The sequence below is a fragment of the Vespa velutina genome, chromosome 12 (assembly GCF_912470025.1).
Source record: "Vespa velutina chromosome 12, iVesVel2.1, whole genome shotgun sequence".
Lineage (NCBI taxonomy): Eukaryota > Metazoa > Arthropoda > Insecta > Hymenoptera > Vespidae > Vespa > Vespa velutina.
The window spans coordinates 5,005,487-5,024,997 of NC_062199.1; the positions used below are offsets into that span (position 1 = coordinate 5,005,487).

Here is a 19,511-nt window from a genome sequence, read left to right on the forward strand (position 1 = left end):
AAATATATTTTTTATTTAACAAAATTAAAATTATCAAAAAGTATTAAACGAATGTATCATAATTTTTCATTGAAATTAATTTCGTTAGATGAACGTATTAGAATTTTTCTATTCCTGTTATTTTCTCTCAGGAATTCGTCGTGCGAATACGTATATGTTCTTATAATTTATTTATTAAACATTAAATATAAGATTTTTATATTTGCTGTGATTTCAAATAACATCTAATATATTCTATACGATTTTCATTTTATAAAAGAATAGATACGTTTGAAATCGTTTAAAGTTTTAATACTTTTCGCATAGCACCTATCAACCATTACAAGTGAAAAGTTTGAAAAGTTAAATTAGAACTCTAAAATAGAAGTACCGATGGTTATCTCAGCTCGATTTAATCGACCTTCGTAATTCCGAGAATTCTAATTCTCTCGTTACTTCAAATTTCTCATTTCCAATTTTAGCTCTTAGATTCTAATCATCTGAAATAAAATAAAACGTACAAGGTATTTATGATCTATTAAATCCATAGAGTAGCCCACATAAATTGTTAGAAAATTAATGCATAAAATAATCCACATAAAGTGTTACAAAATTTAATGCACAGAATGGACTATGTAAAATATTACAGAATGTATTAGCCAAAATTAAATGAATATAAATACATTATAAATATGAATATAAATATATATATCATAAATTATATATATATTTACATATTTAATTATATATTATATATATATATATATATATATAATATCATATATGTATATATGTATGTGTGTATATATACATACATATGATACTAAAACTGGCTATCTTGTACCTGGTACGATATTATTATGTGAAAAAAAATCATAAAAATATTGCCACAATGATACAACCATTTACTTCGCAAAACTTTCTAAGTTGTACGATACATGTGCAGCCATGCATGATTGTTATATGGTTTGGTAATGGAAGTTTTAATATTCTATTTCTTATAATGAGTTTCTAACATGCATTCTCGATTAAAAATGTACATTATCTTCAATTATTCGATATTAAGCAAAGTGTACAAATTTTGATGAAAATTGAACTACAATGAACACGATAGACTATGTAAAAAAAAAAAAGTTAATCGCTCGAATAATTTCAAAATTAATTATAAGTCGAGTATAAATGGTCTGATAAGACTTTTCTTTGATTATATTTTATTGATCAATCGATTGGATGTTAATCTGGAAATTTCCTATCGTGTTTGACAAATATATACGTCGCAAAATGTCTTAAAAATAATTTATATATCTTATAGGATAGAAATTAAAAAATTCATGTGCTAATAAAAACAATAATAATCATTATGTATAGAATTTCTATAAATATGAAACTGGTACTCTTATAAAATATATGTTTTGTGAAATATTATTATCTTACTTAATTAATTAATAATATAAATTAATAATAATAATTTTTAGTTAGAAATTTTTTTTAATTAATAATTTTTGTTTCTTTTTTTTTTTAATCAGTATCTATAATTTTTTCGCATATATATAATAATGATTATTTTCAATGAAAATTATATCTATTAAAAAATTGTTATTGCATCGTTTGTGAGATTAATGACTAACAGATTCGTAATGTACTGTGATTCATACTATATGTTATAAAAATAAATTATTTACGCATCAACCAATCGTGTATTTAAGTGAATCGAAATTTAATAATTCTGTTGAAGATATAGCCGAGTTTAAAATATTTTTTTATTCTGATGAATGTTTATCAATTTGTGGCGTGAAAAACAAACTACTTTAATACATATAATGTTAATTATCTCGTAAACAACGCATAATAGCATTTTTTTATCAGATATAATGATCATAACTATAGACGTAAATGACCACAACTTTTGCAAAAAATAAATTATAGGTATCCATTTAAAAAGAATTGTGTTGATCTTTATAAATTGAAAAAAAAAAATAATTTACATAATAGCTAACTCAGAGCTATGCAAATTACTTTTATTAAAATTTTTTGTAACTTCGATCAATCGCGAGATAATTGCATGGACATCTATGAATATACGTTCTGTATGTTAAAATAATTATTAATGCATTATTATAATTTAAACCAGCTTTTCCCAAAACTATGTTCTTAAATAAAAACACAAATTATAAAAATTAATATTATTTTATTATTTTCATATATTTTGTTCCACATTATTAAAACTTGCGAATAAAAGTTTATTTTGTTTTTTTTAATTCTTATATTTATTTGTATAATTTATTTATTATTAATATCAACCTACCCTATAAAATAATCAAGGTAATTTGTTAAAAATTCAAGATTTGTGAAGTAGTAATTTGAGAAACGCCAATTCAGACGATGATAATAATAATTTAATATCGAAAGAAAAAAAATAATAAAAATAATACCGTAACAGATTTTAATTGTATTGTATAAATAGGCAATTTGTTTTGAAAAAAGAAAATATGTCAAACGAGAAACCGAAAGGCATTAACCCGAGAATGCACGAAAACAAGCAAACATTGAAACTCAGCGTCGGCGCCGACGTCGAAGGTAACGGAGGGGTAGACGCCGTTCATGTTACAACGACTCTCATGAAAAGCGTTTCCTTATTTCTCACGAGTGCTTGGAAGGCCTCGGTGAACATAAAAAGACCGTCCTCAGTGAAGCCAACGAAACAAGAGCCACGATCTCCGCGTAAAAAAAAAATGCCGGAAAGCGGAAACGCCAGAAATTCCGCTTACATTGTCAAGGTTATCGAGTCTCTCAAGAAGAAGACTAAATTTAACAGGTCTGACGAAATTATTATTAATTTTTTTTTTCTTACTTTTTCTTTCTCCTCTTTTTTTATTTTTTATTTTATTATTACTATCTTAAAAATTTCCTGGATAGATCGTTTGATTCGCAAATAGAATATAATTATTCGTAATTCGAAATAGAAATAATCAAAGAAAAAATAATGTAACAAAAAAAATGTTACATTTTCAATAACATTCTCGAAATCGTTCATTCTCAATCGTTATTATATACTTTGTGGGTACTTAACAATTTATAAAAAAAAAAGAAGAAAAAAAATATATTTAAAATCTCGTCCATGTGTGTTATAGAACAGAATTAGATGGACTCTGCAAACTATATAAGAAATTAATGACGCAAACTGGCCACCAACAAGTGAATCCATCGATGGACATTTACAGAAAGCCAAGACCAATGCACAGTGTCGAGGTAATTCGAATAATATGTATTTTTTTTTTTCTTTCTTTTTTACAAATCATTTATTATAATATAATTCAATAATCAATAGTAAAAATGTATACTTTAGGGAATCGATAGATCTATTTTTCGCGATCTTCTTCACAATACTTTCAAAGTTATAACCGAAGATACGTTGGTAGAACGATTGTTTTGTTGTTGGGATCGCGAAAATGAAGGTACTATTAAATTAGAATCGTGGATCATGGGTCTCGATGTTTTCCTCCGTGGCAATCTACAGGATAAAACCGATTTCTGTTTTCGTGTTTACGATTTAAATAATGATGGTTTTATTACGAAAGATGAAATCTTTCAATTGTTTAAGTATGTATATATCATATTAAAACTTTTAATTATTTTCAAATAACTATGAAAATTTTAAATGTAATATTATAAACAATAAATTGCTTATCGAGATAATTAATACATATTATTATATCGTTAACATTGATTGCGGATCCCTGGTGATAGGCAATACATCATATTCTATCGATAAATCAATTTCGAGTCGGTGACAGTCAATACGGCAATACACACATATAATACGAAACAATATCATGTCAGGATCAAAAAAATAATTGATAAAAGATGATAATATTATCAAACGAGTATAAAGTATTGCCTTTCTCTAGGCACAATATTTATATTTTCATATAAATGATTATAAGGAATAAATAATTAAATCTATCGATTATTAAAAATTTTAAACATTAATTAAAAATCTTAAGATTTTCCTAGTTCTTTCATAATAAAAATTAAAAAACTCGATAGGCGCAACTATACTTTTTAACATTTTATCTTAAATGAAATTCATATAAAGTATTCTATTTTTATTTATGCTGTCAATTTTTAAATTGATATTCTTACGTTTTTAAGAAACTGTTTAATAAAGCAACCAGGAGAAGAAGATCCGGATGAAGGAATACGAGATTTATCAGAATTGACTTTGAAAAAACTCGATGTCAATCGCGATGGAAAAATATCATTTCAAGATTATGAAACGGCAATTAGAAAAGAACCATTGCTACTCGAAGCTTTTGGACAGTGTTTACCTACGGAAGAAAATTGTACAGCCTTTATCAAATCGTTACAATATTGAAACAATTGTCACCCATTTCGATTTCATCTTGACTTGAAATATTGCAGAAAAGTAAGGAATTTCATTACATAATATGGAAGAACACAATAAGAAATGTGTTATAAAAGGAGAAGTAATGTTCGTGTAATGAAAACAATTAAGAACTTATATTTTATTGCATACGAAAGATTTTCTTATATATTGGAAACATATACTTATGCGAATTTTAATGTTAAAAATCTATCGCAGATATGCTTGAAGAGACAACTTTACTTTTTGCATTTTCATTCATATTTGTATTCAATATATGTTTAACTTTATTAGATTTACCAATTCCCAATTTTGGAAGTCCCCTATTCAAACCTTCCAATAATATACAAGCTTTACATAATTCCTGACTCGAAACAAATCCACAATTATTACAATGCCTTCGTTCTGGATTTTTTACATTGCTCTTTACTTGCATTCTTTCACCTGACATTAAAATTTAATGATCTATGTATTATAGATATTAAAAAAATAAATATTAACTGTTATGATGAAATTCTTATTTTAAAAGTATACATACCAGAATGAATGATATCTATGATAGATGATGGTCTTACTTTTTCCAAATCTTTTAAAAATGTTCGAGCATATCCTCGATAAGCATTAGGAGCATATACGCATTCGGTAGAAAAATAAATTAATTTTTGAAAGTGTGCATACATAACAATCTCTTTTTCGTAAGCGTATTTCAATGGTTTGCATCTAACAATAGCATCCGCTCCTGACTATAATAAAAAATAAGATATTTCAAATCATCCTGCATTTCGTATTAATTTTGTTCATAAAAATTTGAAATTATCTAACCGTTATTATAGCCGTACATCTTTGCAACCGAGCAATGTCACCACGTAAAATATTCATTAGAACTGTCTCAGCTATGTCATCCGCATTGTGACCTGTTGCAATACAATCCACACCTAATAAAGCACCTCCTCTATCTAATGCCTGTCTTCGAAATACACCACAGAAAGTACAATTATTTTTTCTGCCAATCTACAATTGATTTTAAACAAACAAATGTTTATTTTACTGACACATTAATGTATTCATATATGATGCTTAATGTATTACAAATGATAAATGTATGGCTTACTTGTTCTACTATAGCATCCATTGTCCATCCATATATATCTTTGTATGATAATATTTTTAATGGTATACCATAATCATCTCTATTTTTTTCCACAGTTTCCAAACTATCATCTCGGTATCCTATAGGTATATTAAATTAATAAAAAATTATTTTTACTTGTTATTTTGTTATATATTTCATCAATTTACCAGTAATTCCTTCATCAATGGATAAAAGAAATAAATCAAGCTTATAATCATAGCGTTCATTCAAAGTTTTCAATACATATGCTAATACTGTTGAATCTTTTCCACCTGATGCACCTATAGCAACTTTATTGCCAGGTTTAAATAATTTTCCTTTTACAATGGTGTAATGTATTTCGGTTTCAAAGGCATAGATAAAACATTCTTTACATAATGTATCACCGGTCTTAGGTCTCTGATAAAAGTATTAAATTCCAAAATAATTAGTATATATTTTATAATATAATTTAGAATACATATGGTGAAAATTATATACTTACTTTAAGAATAGCATTTTTACCACAATTTCTAGTACACTGAATAGGCATTTTGAATAGTGTTATTTAACTTCTTGATATATAAAATTGGTTTTATAATCAAATGTGTAAGATATATATATATTTAACTAATAATATTTATTTAAAAACTTAAATGTCTAACATATGTATCATTACTTAAGAATATACTCAAATCTTAAATATGATTTTATTTTCAAAACCCTAAAACAAAAAAGGTATAAATGAAATAAGAATTATATAATTTATGATCAAAATAGTATAAATATACGGAACATGGATCTTCTTTATTACATACAATTAATTTGTCAATAATACTTAAAAATGATACTCCAATCCATAGATTAAATTTATCTTTAATAACCTCTCTATTCGCAAACATTAAAATATTTATTTCTTACGTTTAATCTTCTGGCTTCTCTGGAGGAGGACCACAAGGTTGTAGCATTTTTTCCATAAGATTAAATCGCACACGTGCCTTAGTTTCGTTCTCAGCGATTGCAAAGAAATTTAATAAATCATAATGCCCCATGTATGAGCTACAAGAATCCCGATGTTGATTCACAAGCCACTCGAATTTTGTTGTATCTGCATGTCCAGTTCCAATATATTTAGATTGCAAATGTTCTAACTGACTATGTATATTATAACGTTCACCCATACTTTTTATTTTACTTCTCTATTTTCTTATAAAGATTATAGAGAATTCTATAAATTATACTTTTGTCTGAAACAATCTTAAAATTATTTCTTAATTATTTCTTTCTATATTTTATTTATTTAATTATATTCCAAGTAAATATAAAGATATACTACTATTCATATTGCCAACCTACTATATACTATAAATACAATATTACCCTAACAAAAGTACTAACATTGGATTGCCAAATTTTCTAACCTATTTATGACATACAACTGCGCAGACGCGTTATGACGATATGATAGAATAAGCAGACTTGAATAGATTATAAAACGAGGAACATACAAGTAGCATGCTTTGTTATAAACATAACCTCTATACTATAATCATAGAATAATAAGTAATGTTGTTCATTGACATAAGATGATAATTAATATATTTTAATTAATTATTATATCTGTATATATTATATATAATTTCATATAAAATGGAGTACTTCACCGAAACATCAAATAATATTGATAATAAACCAAGGTTAACAAAACTTGGAATTAGTCTTATAGCAGCAACAGGTATATAATTAATGTTTAATTTTACACATATCCTTTTTATTTTAGTTTGATAATAGCCTTTTTAATAATGATTTATCACTAGGAGGATTGGCAACAGCTATTAGCATAGTATGTATACCTTTTGTGAGTCCAGCATTTCGCAAGATCTGTTTACCTTATGTACCAGCCACGAATCAACAAGTACAGAACGTTTTACAAGCTCTAAAAGGACGTTCAGGTTCATTGATTGATCTTGGAAGTGGAGATGGACGTATTGTAAGTCATAAAATATTACTTAAATATGAAAGAACAAAAGAACGATCTTTAACAAATAAAAATGTTGTTCTTTTAATAGGTTTTAGCAGCAGCAAAAGCTGGTTTTAAGTCATATGGTATAGAACTAAATCCATGGCTTGTATGGTATTCTAGACTAACAGCTTTTACAAATGGTCTGTCATCTCGGACTCGATTCTTTAGAAGAAATTTATGGAAGTGTAATTTACAAAATTATAATAATGTGATTTTATTTGGGGTTGAACAAATGGTATTATTTTTTATTTTATTTTATTTAACTTCATATATTTGTATACAATATCAAATCACTTTTACAGATGGAAGATATTGAACAAAAATTTAATACAGAATTACAAAAAGATTCTGTTATAATAGTCTGTAGATTTCCTCTTCCTAATACAAATCCAATTGCAACTATTGGCGAAGGTGTTGATACTGTCTGGTTATACAAAAGATAAAAATGCAAACTTCAGAATAAAATAGGTAATACAATTTATTCTCTATATTAAATAAATTATATTTATCTATGTAATTGCTGGACGTATATTGATTATCGTACTATTAAATATTTATAATTGCAAAAAGTACAAAATGAGATACAAATGTGTATTTCAGAGAAGTTTTCTCTATTTGTTGCTAAATTACAATAATATTAATTAAAGTAGTAATAATAATAACAAACGTACAAGATATTTAAATATCTCTAACAAAATTTATGCATTTTATTATATAAAATTAAATATGAATTTATAATAATGATTTTGTCAAAGCATTACATCTAATATCAATGATCAACTATAAAAAATTGAGCTATAAGGTTTAATATACCAATAATTGGTATAATTAAATGTACAATTGTTGAAACTGTAGTTAATTTTCCTTGCTTTCGCAAAAAAGATAAATGAAGTAAACATGGTAAAGTAAATACATAAATTAAGCCACTTAAAGCACCGGTATATCTTATGACAGTTCCAATGTATGGTAAAAATGTAGCAAATAATATACAGATCGAAATCAAAATGAAATTGGTTATTAATGTGCTATATATGGTAGATGTCTTACATACTGATGAAATCAATTGAATTCTTAACATGTATGTGAGTAATGGGTAAACAGTTAATAGTTGAAATAATAATACTATACGAGCAATTATTGTTAAAGCATCCCATTCTTTAAAATTATTTAATAAGTTCTGTAAAAAAGACAAAGTATATAAATTCATTAACTTAAAATTTTTAATTATTTTGTATAATATAATTACTTACATCTTGAATACATGATTTGGCAAGAGGAAAACACACAAAAAATGATACACCTACTATAATGTAGGTTATTGTAACAAGACCATATGCTATCGTTAAGTCTCTACCCTACAATTTGAAAACAATTTTATAAACCTTTTCATTTATACAAGTATTATTTATATATATATATAAATTTACTTACATTTTTAGATTGATCACAATTACTTTGCATTATAGTAATTATAATATTGTGAATGAAAAATGATAATGCTAGCATACCAGACAATGCTGGAAAAGTAGGTTTCAATACCCAACTAATTTCCCACATTGCTTTATCCATATGTATCCCCCATGACGCGGATTTTATTAAAACAAATATAATTATATATATAATTGATACAGTTCCTGAAAAATATAGAATACATGTATATGAAATGAATTATTTATAAATGATATTAACAAAAATGTTATTCATTTTTAAAATAATATTGTTGTGTTACCAAGGGAATTGAATTTCGTGAAAAATGTGGTGCTATTGAAGTTAAGTAGCGGAAATATTATTATAGCTAAAAATGCAGGTACTGTTTTGTGCAAATCCCATGCTGGACCTAAAGCATCAAATGTGCGTTCTTGTGCCATTATTATATCACTGCCATTATACATTTCTTTTCTTGTACACAAAACTGTAAATAAGATGATATATTTTTTATTTTAAAAAAGTGTAATAAATTACAATTAATTAACATTGATGATTCTTATAAATATGGATAACTATGAAACATAAAGAGAAACACAGATATTAAACGAACAAGCATATTGAACAAACAGGCGTATGTTAAAGCAGTTAATATTTCGAATTAATATTTTCTAAACACAAATCGTAAATTTAACATAGATACGATTGTTTAACTATGATACGAAATTATATTGAAATGTTTCATTGTGACTCTCTTTACGTAACTAACATTATCTTTACTAGGAAGTAAACTTCTTAATTCGAAATAAATATGTACTTTCTGCAATATCTGTATTATTATCAGTTATAGAATACGTAGGCAGTCCCATGACATTATCTAAAATGTAATGTAAATTTGAATTAGTTATAATTATCTTTCTAATACAAAGTGAAATACATTCTTGACATTGCATAATCTTACCATAAAAAAAATTAACTGAATTATATAAAAAATTAGACATCAATATCCAATAGGCTATCATTGCACCTAACAAAACTGAAATACTAAAGATCCTTGCTATGTATTCTACCCATTTGTTAAGATATATTCGACTCAACTGTACAACTTCGATGTTCTCTTGTGAACCTTGAAAAAAGTAACAATTAGGCTATTGTCATGAAAAAAAATTGTTTCTCTTTTTACTTTCGTTATTAGCTCACCATGATATTGGTGTACGATTATTAAACGATAAGCAGTGTAAAGACACAAAGCACCCATTGCTAATACAAGAATAATTCCAGGAAAGAAACCCGCCATTTGAATACCCCATGGCATAGTAAGCAAAGATGAGCCCAATATCGTGTTCCATATTGAGAAACTAAAAATAAACGTGAAGAGATGATTATTTTAGAAAATGATAATGCTAAATAATGATAATGCTAAAGGTTTGAAGTTCGGTTTCACAATTTTGGACTTTGGATTAAACTTTAATAAGCAAGGATATTTCAGGGAAACGAATATTCTTCACATATATGGGTGAGATAATTTTAACATATCGCTACGTTAAAGTTACATAAGGGGTATCTGATAATTATTTGATTATATTGTAAATAAGTTTTTTTTAAGTAAAATTTATTCTAGTAAATTTTTTAATATCTAATATATTTTGGATTTAGAGATAATTTTATAATAATCATTAATAAAACTCAATTGATATTGAAACTTATATATGATTTAACCTAATCTTGCAACCTTGAACATATAAAATTGTGAAAAGTTAGAGAATATTTCGTTAAACAAAATTTATTATTATCGTAATATTATTCTCTCTTCTATTCTATTAAAATTCTATTAAAGAAATTTATTCTAATTATCGTAACGGAAATAAATATTTTAGTTGATAATAATTATCGGACCACCTTGTATATTAAATCTGTCTCAATGCGAAATAAATCATGTAATAATATAATTATCGATCTGCCAAATAAAAGTCTAAGCATTTATTTTCTGATCGTGAAAACAAAAAAAAAAAGGAACAAAAAGAAAACAAAAAATAGATCAATACTCCGAGAGCTTTTCCCCTCTCGATAAAATACGATTGGTTGAGCTAGAAAATATTCAAAGTTCTAAAAATACATTTAGAAATAGTCTCTCGATTGATACAGTCTTATCTCTTAATTAGTCGGAATAGTATTAATTAACCATCCTCAAACATGATCGAAATTAATTTGACAAATACAAAGTATGAAAAATAATGAAGATAAAATAAAGAAAAAGTAAAAAAAAAAAAAGAGGAAAAAGAGGACATATTAGAAATAATAATTAATTCGAATATATTTTATTCGAAAGAAAGATATATCTTGAAAAGGTCCTGAAAAAGATTTAAGAAAAAAAATGTCTATAAAATATCATTGAACATAGGACACACCTCTTAGATACAAGCGCATACTGGAAATGCCTGGTAGGAAGGTTCGACGGTGCTAAGGGCATTGACCCGTCTTCGTCTGCCAACAGAGGGTGATGAGGTGAGGTTAGGTAGTAGGGAAGGTGGGTGGAAGGGATAGAAGGGGAGAGAGAAGTTCGTCTGTCGCCCGGGCAACAGACAGACACAGAGAGAGCACTAACCCTTTCGATACGGAGGTGAACGCAAGCAGAGAGAACGTTTGCTGCATGCAAACCGGTCGGACACCGGCTCCTGGTACAACCAGCCGAAAAAAAGACCGTTTTTATTGTCGTCTTTATTAGAGAACATTGTTAAAATTATAAAGAACAGTTTAATAGACGTTCGAAAGAACGTTATTTATTTTCTCGTATATTCATGGCGTCGTTCTGATAAAAACTCGTCTCTTATTCATGAACGAAATTCGTCATTATCGTCGTCATTGTCCTCATCGTTGTCGTTGTCGTTGTCGTTGTTATATTACGTTCGATTATTTTTCTCATCGATCAGGTTCTTCATGTGTTGGGCGTGGATGCAAGATTCATCATCATACACGCGTTCACGACAACTCGTACGAAGGTCGACGACCGTTGTTCGTTTAAAATCGTCGTTCAAACAATGACCATAATGCGGTAAGTTCGAATTGTAATTGTAAAATGTTGAATAAAAATGTAGTAATCGTGTTCGTTAAGAAATCTATGATCTTTAATCGTAAAATATCTTCGTGAAATCACTTTCTTATAGAAAGAGAGAGAGAGAGACAGAGAGAAAGAAAGAGAAAGAGAGAGAGAGACAAAGTGAGAGAGAGAGAGAGAGAGAGAAAAAAATGTTTAAAATTTATGAGCTTATTTGATTAGTTAGCAATGACACGTTTTGCGATGACCCAATTAGGATAACGTTTACGAGTAAAAGCGATTTTAAAAGACGAAGTTTGTCAATTATATGGCTTTAGCACAGAGAGATAACCCTTTAGATAAAATTATGAAACACACGCATAATTATTCTGTGCTTCCTGAATAAACTTATAACGTGTTTTTTGAACTTTTGATTTTTTTTCTTTTTTGCATATATATATATATTTTTTTTTTCGTAACATTTCTGTATCAATTGACAAGAGATGGGAAAATTCAATTTAATTATAACGAATTATTATTTCTATGATTTCGAATAATCTATGATTATTCGAAATAAATAAAAAAAGAAATAAATACAAATCGTTTGATAACTTCTCTGAACTTTGAACTACAAAAAGAGCGGGAAGCTCGTTAACAAATCAAGAAAATTAGAACTATGGATATTTTTACCGATATTTATCATCAATCACAATCAATATTTTCAGATTATATTTTTGTATCTCCATTTCGAATATAAATATTACTGAGCAACAAGATATCGCGCCTTTATCAGCGTCTATAACATGTAAAAAATGAAATGATTTCTGATGCAAACTTTACTCTGAATATATCATTCATCCTTTCCTATTTTTTGTGAAATGTATAAATACTCATATATCTCTTATAATTTATCTTTACATGGAAGTAAAAAATTATCTTTTTTCTTTTTTATGTACTCATAAATGTTACTTACATTGTGACTAAAGAACTTTGTTTTGGCTTAATATCTTTATTTGAAATCTCGATACTCTCATGTCGTATTGTTAAGTTGCTTGATAGATATTCTATATTATATTCCTTCGACAATGATTGTTCATTATTCTCATCATATCTTTTGTTCCTTATCTAATATAGTAACATAGAATCAAATAAGAATGCTAAAATCGTACACATACTAGTTTCCTAATACTTTGATATTCTTACCGAGCTACAGTTATGTATTCCGTAGCATTGACATATATCTGCTGGTGTAGATGTATTATCTTGTAAAACAGGAAGTAATCTTTTTGGAAAAATAGTAGCCATTGAATTTAAGCTGTCAGCTTCTATATTATCATGTCTTTAAAACATATAGATGCTTGTTAATAAATGAAAAGAAATTACATAATAAATTACATAATATATTGGAAAGTACATAATATATTAGATTACATCTAATGTATTTCTGTTCTAATGTTAATGTATATCTGTTTGAATTGTCTACGTACTGAAATTCTAAATCACTTATTTCAGAATTTTGAAATATAACTGATCCATGACTACAATGAGAATCTGAAGAAAGTAATGGTGTACTTTCCGATCCGCTATCATGGTATGTATTTCTACCTTTCCAATGATCAGTAGACATATACATAATTTTATCCTAGCAATAAACAAAGTATTATTATAGTAATAATAATTGCATGCAATCTAAATCTAATTGAATGCATTATACATATTATCGTGAAAAAAAAACAAACTAACAAAAAAAAATCATTGTATAACGTACGTTTTTAAATTCAGCAACACATGATAATTAAACAGGATCTCATAAATATTTCTTTTCTACGTATTTCTTAAAATAAAATATGAATTAATAAGATCTTAAAATACTTATAAATAATTATGCACAATAATTTTAATTATATTAATTCTTTTTAAAAAGAAAAAAAGAAAGGAACAGAACACCACTATGATATTTAAAGCACATGTTTTCACTACAAAGTCTATTGGAAAACTGTATTCGAGACAGCTATGTATCCGTTTTGTAAACCCGAACTTATATCAGGGATCCTTGATATAATATATACGCCCTCTTCCCCGGCTTTGTTCGTGTTCTTATTTTGCTTATTGATGGTTACCACGAACTGCTTTATGCGTGCGTAAGCATCGACATTTTTTTTTTTTTTTTAACTTGATCTTGGGCTTTTCTAGAAGCGTAAATGCGATAATGCAAAATGAAACTTTCGAAACATGGTTATATCTATGAAGATATTAATTATACATAAGATTTAACGCTTCTTATTTTTCAATAATTTTTTTTTAACCGATCATTTGAATTGATCCTTTTTTTTTTTATTTTCATATCTTATATATTAATATTAAAATATTACATATTTTATAAATTAAAATAAACCATTTCCTCATATTTTTCAAATACTCCATATTCTATTCAAAAGTAACGCATAACAATTTATTTATTTATCGGAATGACAGAGAGGTCAAATATCGGATATTTAATCGTATACCGAAGTCATAATCAAAGTCAAATAAAAATTATGAAATCCAGTATTGTGTAAATACAAGAAATAATGATTTATCTCCATTGATAATTTCTTTATTACTTTGAGTTTGATTAGTGTTAAGAAACGATCAAAAATTAATTAAAATTATTGATCGACTTTCTTTTTTTTTTTTTATTTCTTTTTCTTTTTTTAAGCGTTCTATAAGACATGCATTTTATCTTGTTTAGAAATACCGAGATACATATGTTTTTAGTTCTGTTTCTAAGTGGTGGCGCGATTTTTCAAGATGGTTGATTCGTGCCCTTGAATGTCATTGGCAGCGAAGTCAGGCACCGTCGGTAGAATTTAGTCTGCCAGCAGACGTTGGCGAAGTTTCTTGTGTCTTGAGGCTATACACATATTTTTATTTTATTTTAAATAATTTTCAAAGAAACTCTTCTTCATTTTCTTTTCAGTTGCTTTTAAATATATTAAAAAAAAAAAAACATGTCCATCGCAGTGAACAGTCTATCAGTGGAGACCAAAGTGTACGAAGGCCAAAAGCCGGGTACATCTGGACTTCGAAAAGCTGTTCGGGTTTTTCAACAGGAACATTACACTGAAAATTTTATCCAAGCGATACTCGATGCTTTGGGTTCTCAATGTGTCGGATGTACTCTTGTTGTTGGTGGTGATGGACGTTATTATGGGAAAGATGCTGTTAAAAAGATTATTAGAATCACTGCGGCCAATGGGGTATGTCTATCGAGTAAAACACATTTATTTTTAATATTATTATATGTATATTTAAATGTAACTTAATAGAAATTATATTATCTAAGTTGTCTCATTGCATGCCTTTATAGTTTATAGTTAAAAAAACTTGATTTTATTTATGATAAAAGTAATACATATACGATCTTCTTAGGTTATTACTTAATTATTTTTATTTCTGTTATACTTGGCAACATTAGCTGGCGAAAATGAAGAGTAATGTGACAATGACATCTATTATTTTAGGTAAGAAGGTTAATAGTTGGACAAAATGGGATCCTTTCTACACCAGCTGTATCTGCTATAATACGTAAATACAAAACACAAGGAGGAATAGTGTTAACTGCATCGCATAATCCTGGTGGTCCTAATGCTGATTTTGGAATAAAATTTAATTGTGAAAATGGAGGACCTGCCCCAGATGGAGTAACAAATGAAATTTATGAAATCACTAAAACGCTCAAAAGTTATAAAATAATACCTGAGATAAACGTAGATATTGATAAAATTCAAAACGTTTCTATTCAAGTTGATGGGAAACCATTTGATATTGATATAATAGATTCTGTAAATGATTACTTAGAGCTTATGAAAAACATTTTTGATTTTGCTAGTATTAAAAGTTTATTGCAAGGAAGCAAACAAAGACCAGCTTTCAAGGTCCTTATTAATGGAATGAATGGAGGTATTATCAAGATTTTATATAATTTTCAAATAGAAATTTATAATTACCAATGATATAATAATCAATATTATCTTCTAGTTACGGGACCTTATATAAAACGTATATTCAGTGATGAATTAGGTGTGGATAATTCAAGTCTTGTTAATATAACTCCATTAGAAGATTTTGGAGGACTTCATCCTGATCCAAATTTAACTTATGCAATAGATTTGGTAAACGCCATGAAAAATAATCCTAAAAATGATTTTGGAGCTGCTTTTGATGGAGATGGAGATAGAAATATGGTAATAACATTGAATCTGAACAAATTATATAAAATAAAGTAAACAAATTTTTTTATTGAAATTGCTACTTCAAAATTGTTACAGATACTAGGAAAAAATGCATTCTTTGTAACACCTACTGATTCATTAGCAGTATTGGCTGCTAATTTGACATTAATTCCTTATTTTCAAAAGACCGGCGTTAAAGGTTATGCAAGATCTATGCCAACAGGTGCTGCTGTAGATAGAGTAGCTCTTAAAGGTGGAGTTACATGTTTTGAAGTACCTACTGGTTGGAAGTATTTTGGTACATATTATGATTAATAGATTCTTTTATATAGTATGTTTCATATAGTATGTTATAGAATAATTAATTAAATATATTATTAGGAAATTTGATGGATGCTGGTCGTCTATCACTTTGTGGAGAAGAAAGCTTTGGTACAGGTTCTGATCATATACGCGAAAAAGATGGTATATGGGCTTGTCTTGCATGGCTCAATGTTATCGCAAAGCTTGGGAAATCTGTTCAAGACGTATTATTAGATCATTGGAAAAGTTATGGACGCAATTTCTTTACAAGGTATAAATTATATATTGTACTGTTGCAATAGATAATGACTTGAGACTTATTTATACCACTGTTATATAATACATATGTTTTCAGATATGACTATGAGAATTGTGAAGTAGAAAATGCAAATAAAGTGATACAGGAGGTCGAAACTGCAATTCAAAAAGCAGGATTTGTTGGTACAACATTATCCTCTGGAAATAAAACTTATACTGTCAAACTTGCAGACAATTACTCATATACTGATCCTATTGATGGAAGTCAAGCCAATAAACAGGTAGGATTTAAGCTTTTCATAGTCTCACAAATTTATTTTAATTATATTATTATTATTATTATTATTATTATTATTATTATTATTATTATTATTATTATTATTATTATTATTATTATTATTATATTATTTTATAAATTAGGGCCTACGGATATTATTTGAAGATGGTTCTCGTATAATATATCGTTTATCCGGAACTGGAAGTTCGGGAGCAACGATTCGTTTATATATTGATAGCTACGAAAATGATCCATCTGTTTATGAAAAAGATGCTCAACAAATTTTAAAACCGTTAGTTAACATTGCATTAGATTTAAGTAAATTATCTCAGCATACTGGACGCGATGCGCCAACTGTCATTACATAAAGAGGTAATGCATATTGTTCTCATTACAATATTTCTAGGTTACAGTTTTACTCATAATTTCATCATAAAAAAGTAAAACTGTTTGTGAATATAAAACAACTTGTGCCATTTTATTATTATAATTAGGACGGATTAACATTGGAAAATTTCATTGTCCATTATTTAGTAATCTTTCCATTTTTATACAGATTTTTACTTACATTAATATAAAAGCAATATATTAATGTCTTGTTATAATAGTACACTATTCATATAGTGTCATAATCATTGTGTTAATGTATCATTAAACTTAAAACTTAATGAGTAAAGGTATTAATGATACTATAACTTAGATACATTTTTCGAATTAAACAATTTCTTACACCAAATAAAAATTAGGAAAAAAAGAAAACAATAGAAATGTTTTGTTACAATATAAAAATAATCTCATAACATCGTACTACTGCAAAATTATTCGACTATTCTTTTATTTAGCTTTTATTATATTAGTATGCACGTATTTAAAAATATTAATTTTATAAAACAAATAAGTTTTACATTAATATAGAAGAAGTCGACACTAAAATTCGCATTTTAATACAAATCTCATTAATTATATTCAATTAATAACCGTTGTACACAAGTAATGTAATGTAAATTTCTTGGTGTAAATTTTGATTATATTAGTAGTAATTGCTACTAGTGATATATGATTAGTAAATGGTTCAATGACATCTGACACGGATATTAAGTTTAAATTATACTATATCTTCTTACAAAACCAATAAAAATACATTTATGAATAAATATATACTGAAAGATGAACACACAGTTACTATAAAAAGCATTAATTATGGAAGTTGAAAATATATGTGAAAGTATCTTACGGAATGAATAGTAAAATATATAGTTTCCTCTAATAATTAATTCATATTTTGTAATAGTATATAATAAAGACATAAAGTTATAATTGATACATAGATTCTATTAACTATAAAAACTGCACTCAATGCACTATTATTTATCTGTTACAACAATAATAAAATTAAAACCGTGTTACTTGTCAGTTTACTAAATCATTTGAACTAATATGAACTATTAAATCTATAGAACGTATAATTACGTATTTTGTTTATTTTATTGCTGTATATTATATTAGATATTCTTTATATATTAGTAACAATTATTTATGAATACAAAGTTTTATGTTGTATTTATCATGCTTCACTTATGTGATTATTTAAAAAAAAAAAAAAAAAAAATACAAAAAAATAAAAAAAAAATCAAAAAAAAATATCCGACACTATAATAATAAAATATTATGTCGGAATTTGTATTCTATTACAACTATATTAATGTCTTGATATTGGTCTTGATAAAGTAAATGAGACATAGAAAGAAGCACGAGTATATAAATTGCTTGGACGGTTCTCCAAGGATTGTGAAAAAGAAATTTTATTTCTATGATCAATACGTCATAAAGCTTGGAGAAACATATATCTTTATGTAGGTACGATTCCTAATCACCGAGATACTTAGCATATAATGTATTACATATATTTTGTTAACATTGAAATAATATTTATGTCTATCAAAAATTATCGATGAAAAACGATAATCACTGTATAAATAATTTTCCATTTATGGAAAAATCCGTATATATCCGTACTATTATATGTACTATAGTAAAACAGGAAAAATTTTTTTTTCTAACATTTCTATTACACTTTTCTAAATTAAATAAGTAGCTCTTCTGCTTAGTATCTCACTGGAGTTAATCGATAGAGTAGGGTATGTACAAAAATATGTATAAAAAGAGTAGTAATGGTCAGGAAAGGAATTCATATAAGATGAACAAAATTTGATTAACTGTTACAATATATATGTAACAAAATCTATGTACCATAAAGTACATAGATAAAGTGTGTATAAATGACACAATTAATCAACGAAATAATAGATAGTAATGTAAATTTTTTGTAGCAATTATAAAGAAATATGTGAAAACATTGGTATATAACAATAATAATGACATTTATATATATTTTTATAATAATAATATATTACCTTTTTTTTTTTTATTAATAATAAATACTATCTAAAGAAGTAAAACTAAATTTACAAACATTTGAAATTATTCCTGAGGGAATGTTCTA

The 19,511-nt window shown here is 26.7% G+C and overlaps 6 protein-coding genes across 9 annotated transcripts; 3 read left to right on the top strand and 3 right to left on the bottom strand.

Annotated features, from left to right (window-relative positions):
* The first annotated feature begins 2,453 nt into the window (after window positions 1–2,453).
* Window positions 2,454–5,634, top strand: LOC124953436 (EF-hand calcium-binding domain-containing protein 1-like). Its single transcript, XM_047504805.1, has 4 exons — window positions 2,454–2,794; window positions 3,111–3,228; window positions 3,326–3,579; window positions 4,132–5,634. The coding sequence occupies exons 1-4, from the start codon at window positions 2,469–2,471 to the stop codon at window positions 4,352–4,354; spliced, it is 921 nt and encodes a 306-aa protein (XP_047360761.1). The 5' UTR covers window positions 2,454–2,468; the 3' UTR covers window positions 4,355–5,634.
* On the bottom strand, window positions 3,224–6,124 carry LOC124953434 (cytoplasmic tRNA 2-thiolation protein 1). Its single transcript, XM_047504804.1, has 6 exons — window positions 5,980–6,124; window positions 5,663–5,894; window positions 5,475–5,593; window positions 5,186–5,374; window positions 4,902–5,106; window positions 3,224–4,807 (listed from the first exon to the last, which is right to left on the bottom strand). The coding sequence occupies exons 1-6, from the start codon at window positions 6,025–6,027 to the stop codon at window positions 4,566–4,568; spliced, it is 1,035 nt and encodes a 344-aa protein (XP_047360760.1). The 5' UTR covers window positions 6,028–6,124; the 3' UTR covers window positions 3,224–4,565.
* LOC124953440 (splicing factor 3B subunit 5) lies at window positions 6,056–6,863 on the bottom strand. The gene is made up of 2 exons (XM_047504810.1): window positions 6,396–6,863; window positions 6,056–6,198 (listed from the first exon to the last, which is right to left on the bottom strand). The coding sequence occupies exon 1, from the start codon at window positions 6,653–6,655 to the stop codon at window positions 6,398–6,400; it is 258 nt and encodes an 85-aa protein (XP_047360766.1). The 5' UTR covers window positions 6,656–6,863; the 3' UTR covers window positions 6,056–6,198; window positions 6,396–6,397.
* Window positions 6,864–6,940: 77 nt separating this feature from the next.
* LOC124953438 (ATP synthase subunit C lysine N-methyltransferase) lies at window positions 6,941–10,364 on the top strand. The gene is made up of 5 exons (XM_047504807.1): window positions 6,941–7,209; window positions 7,292–7,464; window positions 7,544–7,732; window positions 7,800–7,965; window positions 10,204–10,364. Exons 1-4 carry the CDS (start codon window positions 7,125–7,127, stop codon window positions 7,938–7,940), a joined length of 588 nt encoding a protein of 195 aa, XP_047360763.1. The 5' UTR covers window positions 6,941–7,124; the 3' UTR covers window positions 7,941–7,965; window positions 10,204–10,364.
* LOC124953432 (sodium-coupled neutral amino acid transporter 9-like) lies at window positions 7,820–14,661 on the bottom strand. 4 transcript variants are annotated; one of them, XM_047504798.1, is made up of 12 exons: window positions 14,560–14,661; window positions 13,725–13,790; window positions 13,444–13,598; window positions 13,160–13,295; window positions 12,930–13,081; window positions 10,123–10,280; window positions 9,884–10,048; window positions 9,740–9,799; window positions 9,227–9,409; window positions 8,929–9,131; window positions 8,748–8,852; window positions 7,829–8,674 (listed from the first exon to the last, which is right to left on the bottom strand). In XM_047504798.1, the coding sequence occupies exons 3-12, from the start codon at window positions 13,587–13,589 to the stop codon at window positions 8,267–8,269; spliced, it is 1,716 nt and encodes a 571-aa protein (XP_047360754.1). In that variant the 5' UTR covers window positions 13,590–13,598; window positions 13,725–13,790; window positions 14,560–14,661; the 3' UTR covers window positions 7,829–8,266. The 4 variants fall into 4 exon arrangements, with proteins under 4 accessions (XP_047360757.1, XP_047360756.1, XP_047360754.1 ...); XM_047504799.1 differs by lacking the exon at window positions 14,560–14,661 and adding an exon at window positions 14,329–14,534; XM_047504800.1 differs by lacking the exon at window positions 14,560–14,661 and having other exon boundaries at window positions 7,827–8,674; window positions 13,160–13,313; window positions 13,725–14,298.
* LOC124953433 (phosphoglucomutase) lies at window positions 11,541–18,659 on the top strand. Its single transcript, XM_047504802.1, has 9 exons — window positions 11,541–11,974; window positions 13,469–13,547; window positions 14,916–15,195; window positions 15,460–15,898; window positions 15,977–16,182; window positions 16,267–16,468; window positions 16,552–16,744; window positions 16,829–17,012; window positions 17,152–18,659. The coding sequence occupies exons 3-9, from the start codon at window positions 14,947–14,949 to the stop codon at window positions 17,374–17,376; spliced, it is 1,698 nt and encodes a 565-aa protein (XP_047360758.1). The 5' UTR covers window positions 11,541–11,974; window positions 13,469–13,547; window positions 14,916–14,946; the 3' UTR covers window positions 17,377–18,659.
* The last annotated feature ends 852 nt before the right edge of the window (window positions 18,660–19,511 follow it).